This window comes from Dipodomys spectabilis, unplaced genomic scaffold, assembly GCF_019054845.1.
Source record: "Dipodomys spectabilis isolate Male_0828 unplaced genomic scaffold, ASM1905484v1 ptg000693l, whole genome shotgun sequence".
Taxonomy (NCBI): domain Eukaryota; kingdom Metazoa; phylum Chordata; class Mammalia; order Rodentia; family Heteromyidae; genus Dipodomys; species Dipodomys spectabilis.
Window position 1 is genome coordinate 474901 of NW_024871370.1, and position 5536 is coordinate 480436.

At 65.9% G+C, this 5536-nt stretch overlaps 1 protein-coding gene across 1 annotated transcript; it reads right to left on the reverse strand.

Annotated features, from left to right (window-relative positions):
• Positions 1-33: 33 nt before the first annotated feature.
• Positions 34-5415, reverse strand: LOC122101834 (vegetative cell wall protein gp1-like). The gene is made up of 2 exons (XM_042672301.1): positions 5301-5415; positions 34-1469 (listed from the first exon to the last, which is right to left on the reverse strand). The coding sequence occupies exons 1-2, from the start codon at positions 5413-5415 to the stop codon at positions 34-36; spliced, it is 1551 nt and encodes a 516-aa protein (XP_042528235.1).
• Between the last annotated feature and the right edge of the window lie 121 nt (positions 5416-5536).

Here is a 5536-nt window from a genome sequence, read left to right on the forward strand (position 1 = left end):
CGCCGGGTCAGCCCCGCGTGACGCCGCCTGACGTCACAAAGCTGCTCGGCCGGCCGGGGCGCGCGGCCGCGGGCTCCGCTCCCGGCGCCGTCCGCCGCGTGCGCCCCGGGGCGCCGCGGGCTCGGGGCTCCGTCCGCAGCGCGCGCCCCGCGCCCCGCGCCCCGCGCCCCGCGCCCCGCGGGCCTCGTTCGCGCCGCCCCGAGGGTCGCGGGGTCGTCCCTGCCCCGGCCCCTCCCCACCCGCCCTACCGGGTCCCGGTCGCGCCCCCCGCCGCCCGGTGGGCCCGACTCGGCACGCGGGCAGCGCCCCAGCTCGCTCCGGCACTGCGGGGCGGAAGTCCGGGGCGGCGCGCTCGGGAAGCCGGGGCCCGGGCGGAGGGGACTGGGGCCGAGGGCCACCGCGGCGCCCGCAGCGGCCTAGTGTCGCCGTGGCCACGGGGGGAGGGCAGGGCCGCCCGAGGACCCGGCGCCCCGTGGGAGCTGCAGGGCAGCCCCAGCGCGCCCGGGGCGGCCGGCACCAGGGCCCGGAGCGGAAGCTTCCACGGGGCCCCGGCGCGCGCAGCCGGCCCGGGGACGGGCGGGACCTCCACCAGCGTGGGCGAGGAACCCCGCCGCTGGCCGGCCGCCCCCAAGGCCCGGCTCCCAGACCCAAGGGGGGTGGCAGGGGTCCCCGCCGCTGCGAGCCCGGCCGGCCAGGCCGCTCCTGGCTTCCGGGGCGCAGCAGCCCGGGCTGGGTGGGGTCGGGGAGCCCAGGGCCTCTGGCGCCGGCCTCCCGGCGGGAGCCCCACTGCTCTGCCCGTGAGAGGGGTGGGCAGGCCAGCCGCCTTGGCGCTGGGACCCTCTCTGTGGCTAGCCCCAGGCCTGTGAGGCACATGCGCAGGGGGCTGTGGGCGCAGGGCGGGGTGGTCTGGGAAGGTGCTGGAGGGCAGGGGGCTTTGGGCGCAGGGCGGGGTGGTCTGGGAAGGTGCTGGAGGGCAGGGGGCTGAGGGCGCAGGGGGCTGTGGGCGCAGGGGGCTGTGGGCGCAGGGCAGGGTGGTCTGGGAAGGTGCTGGAGGGCAGGGGGCTGTGGGCGCAGGGCAGGGTGGTCTGGGAAGGTGCTGGAGGGCAGGGGGCTGTGGGCGCAGGGCGGGGTGGTCTGGGAAGGTGCTGGAGGGCAGGGGGCTGAGGGCGCAGGGGGCTGTGGGCGCAGGGCAGGGTGGTCTGGGAAGGTGCTGGAGGGCAGGGGGCTGTGGGCGCAGGGGGCTGTGGGCGCAGGGCAGGGTGGTCTGGGAAGGTGCTGGGGCGCAGGGGGCTGTGGGCGCAGGGCGAGGTGGTCTGGGAAGGTGCTGGAGGGCAGGGGGCCTCCCAGCTGCTGGGTCAGTACAACCTGGCAATGTGGAGGGGTCTGCGGAAAGGGCAGCCACTCGGTGGCGTGGACTGGTGTCTGAGGATGGGGTCGCCCTGACCCAGTGGGGAAAGGCTTCCTTGTAACTACCGGAGGGAGCAGAACGGGTAGTGCAGGTAGAGCAGCCGCGGGACACTGAGACCTGAGCACCTGAGGCTGACAGCCGTCTTGTCCGCCTGTCGGGTGGAGAGCGGGAGAATTGGCCGCTGGCTGTGGCTGAGTGCTGCTGTGTGCTGGGTCTTTTAAGTGGACTGGGAACCATTTTTAAAAGACTGCTCTCTAGGTAGAATATTTAAAAGGAGTATCAGCCAGCGGCCTAGCAGGAGAAGGCTTGGCAGTGTGAAGAAGTGACAGCCTCCCAGGGTCTCAGCAGCCCTGCCTGCCCACTCCCCTTTGGCTCTCCTCGCCCCTCCCTGCTCCTGGCAGGCTGTGGGAGTTTCTTGAGTAGCCAGCTGTGTGGGGCCCAGGGGATGGGGGCCGTATATCTGTGTGCCTCTTCTAGAAGCAGCCCCCAAGATGCGTGTTGCTCGGGAAGAAGGTCCGGGCAGGATTTGGCCTTGTGCACAGCTGCTGCCATGAGCGTCCCACAGCCTGGCCTGGGCAGGAGAGCAGCGCTGTGCGTGAGGCCTCCTTCAGCCTGTGGACCTCACCTTCAGGGACTTGAGTCCCTCAAGTCTTCAGCCCCAGAGCCTAGGGAAGGCCTGCCCTGTGCCAGTCTGGCCAGATCCCAAGTAAGAAGGAAGACAGTGTGAGGACTGAGGGCAGCAAGCTGTTTGGAGCTCTGGTTTTGGTGACCAGGACGGACAGGCTGGGGTACAGCAGAGGCTCCGGCCTGAGGGAAGGCTAGCCGCCTTCTCTCTCCCTGTGTTATGGGCTCTGGGATTCACCCCTCTCAGCCGGCCACCAGCTTCATGCCTGCCCTGGTCTTTTTTTTTTTTTTTTTTATGTCAGTTGTGGGGCTTGAACTCTGGCCTGGGTGCTGTCCCTCAGCTCTTCAGCTCCAGGCGAGCGCTCTATCACTTGAGCCACAGCGCCACTTCCAGTTTTCTGAGTGGTTTATTGGAGATAAGAATCTCATGGACTTTCCTGCTCGGGCTGGCTTTGAACCTCGATCCTCAGATGTCAGCCTCCTGAGTAGCTAGGATGACAGGCACGAGCCACCAGTGCCCTGCCCACTCTGTCTTTTTAGAGTGGCAGCCTCCTGCAGGTCTGGCTCGAACACCGTCCCCATTAGGCACCCCAGTGGTGCAGTGGGAGGGGCCCGTGGCATGCAGGCCCCCCCCCCACAGTGTGTCTTGCAGGGAGTCCCAGCTCTGAGGCCGCCCGAGGCCACAGGTCTGTCCTCTCTGAGGCAGGATTTTAGGGAATCTTTGCGGCCCAAGAACCTGGACCTCTCCCAGGCCACAGAGCCTTGGGAGCTTCTGTTCTGTTCTGAACTGGTAAGACCAGCTTTGTTCCCGCCAGCCTGTGGGGTCTGCTCTGGAGGCAGCCAATACCTGCAGGCATCCAGAGAGAGGGCTTTCCCAGGAGAGAACGCTCAGACCTGGCTGGGAACAGAACCGCCTGGATGTGGTGTGGAGAACTGGCTAAGGGCATGGGCTCTGAGCCAGAATGACCGGGGGGGGGGGGGGGGGGGGGGGGGGAGGGGTGAATGGGAGGAGGGGGAAGAACATGCCTAGCCCCCCTGGGCCTCAGTGGCCTCCATAAGGTATGAACAATTCCTCCACCCTCCTCCACATGGGGCCCTGCACCGGGCTTCTGGGAACCCCAGGGCTGCGTGGGGCCTCTCTGTGAAGGGAGGCCTTGCTGGACTGGGCTAGGTGTTCCATGGCCATGGAAGCCACAGGTCTCTGTCCTCGGACCCCATGTTCACCCCTGCCCACAGCCGGCTGCTCCACCGGGAGGGAGTCTGCGCTTGCTGGGTGCGGCCGCAGGGAGCTGCTGGCCGCCACAGGGGCCAGTGCCAGACCAGGGAGGGCGGCCGGGCCGGCAGGGGTGGGGCCGAGCAGCCCTTTGCTTGGGGCTGGTGCCGCCTATTTGCTCCCACGTGGATGGAAGCAGCTGCTCTGCTCCCACAAGCCTTGAGCGGCTCAGAGTCCCACAGTGAGTCCCGGCCCGAAACGTGCCTGTGCCCCTGGGTTTTGGCAGGCTGATGCTATCAGCCCTGACCCCTGGGAGACCTAGCTCACATCTGTGCCCGCGATGCTAGGCCCACACAGAGGAGTACAGCAAGACAGCTAGCCCTGGCCGGGCCGCTGGAGCCCGGGACAGCAGCCCCCTGGTCTGTCAGACAACTGCAGGCCTGGGCCTGGGATGTCTGCCTGGCTCTGCTTCTCCCACGGTGTGCTTGGCCAGGACCACGTCTACTTGAGGTCTGCACCGCACCCTGGAGCATCACTTGGGTCCCCTGGAGTCCACTTCCAGCCACACGCTGGGGCTTCTTGGGGCAAGCCTCTAGGTTCTAAATGCCCAAGAGGGCTGCCCACGCGGCTGTGTGCTTGGTGCTTGTTTGGGGGGCCCAACTCTGAGAAACCAGGAGCACAAGCCGAGCCTCCGTGGGCAAGGCTAGCACATGGGTCCTTGCTGGATGTGTGTCATGCCGACACACGGCTCTGCACGGTGGGCCCCGCACTGGCAGAGTGGCCGCTGCTGCGGTGGGTCCTGTGCCACTGGTGACTTTAGGCCCATGGCCCTCCTGCCCTGAACGCCCTCTGCTGGGGACAGGGGCTCGGGGGCTGATGGCCTGAGTCAGTGAGTTCAGGGCTGCGAAGGCAGCTCAGCGGTAGAGCGCTCACCTCGCATGCATGAAGCCCTGGGTTTGATTCCCCAGCTCCACACACACAGAAAAAGCTGGAAGTGGCCCAAATGGCAGAGCGCTGGCTTTGAGCAAAAGCAGCTCAGGGACAGCGCCCCAGCCTTGAGTTCAAGCCCCAGGATTGGCAAAATAAGTAGGTTCACCCTTGACCACTTCTACCAATCAGCACTCCATTTTGGGGGGAGGGCACTGGACTAAAATCTGAACTCAGCACCTGTCAGTTGAGTCACACCTCAGTGCTTTTTACTGGGTTACTTTCACAGGAGAACGTCACTGTGCCTGTCCAGTCTGGGAAGCTTCCTGCCAGGGCTTCCATGTGGCACAGAATAAACGGCATGAGCCATAGCACCCAGCCTCTGAATGGGAGGGAGTCAAGAGCTTTTATTTCTGGGCTGGCTTCTATCACCCTCCAGTTTCTGCCAAGGAGTGACAATTGCAAGTGTGAGCTGCAGGGCCTGAGTCTACCGACCACTCGACTTCACAGGACCGGCCGCCGCTGGCTGAGGCTGCCATTTCAGAAACCTCCTGTCACCTGGGAGCCCAGGAGCCCAGCCCGCCCGTGGCGGCAGGACGGGAGAGGGGAGGTCTTGCGAAGCCAGAGGGTTTCTCACTGCAAAGGTGGGAAGGAGATGTGGCGGCAGAGTAGAAGCCGAGAGAAACACCCATGACACAAACGCACCCGCCCAGACACCCCAAATCTGCCACCTGTGGACTCCTCATGTGCAGGAAAGGGCAGCCCTCATCCACTGTGTGTTGAGGGGAACCAGGGTCCAGAGTGGTGAGTTATCTGGCGGCTGGGCTGTGTGAGGAGCAGGCTGGTTGCCCCTCAAACCGGCATAAGATGGCCAGCGCTGTCCCGAATCTGTGAAGGCAGCCTGGCTTCAAATCCAGTCACACCCAGGCTGTCAGAGCCTGGGCCTCGCAATCCTGAGTGGCGGAGGAGGTGGGCAGCCGGTGGGTTAAACAGGGTCCTGGGCTGGCGAGCCCTGGGCTGGCATCCTTGTGCAAGCATAAGGGTCGACAAGAGCAGAGGACAATTTTGTGGATCACGAGCAGGGTGCGTGGCTGTTGCCTGCTCCGCGGGCGCCCTCCCCCTGCCCACATGCAATGCAGAAGTTAATGAAACTCCGAGCTGAGCTCATCTGTGGTCGGGGCTGGAAGGGTTGGGAGGCGCTGACAGCCCGGGTGTGGAAGCGACCAGGACACAGCGTGTTCATAGTACTCTCGTTTAATGCGGCCTCGCAACAGGGCCGGAGCCGTGAACACCAGGGGCTGCCCAGCCCCAGCACGCCGGGCAGCGCGCTCCCATGTGGATGCCCCCATTGGAAGGGCCTGTTT

What these genes read in the sequence shown, in the direction of transcription:
- LOC122101834 (XM_042672301.1), bottom strand. Translation starts at nt 5,415, where the DNA reads ATGAACACGCTGTGTCCTGGTCGCTTCCACACCCGGGCTGTCAGCGCC. An exon ending in CATTAACTTCTGCATTGCAT is followed by an intron (nt 1,470 to 5,300) that starts GTGGGCAGGGGG and finishes TCCCTCCGGTAG; the next exon opens with TTACAAGGAAGCCTTTCCCC.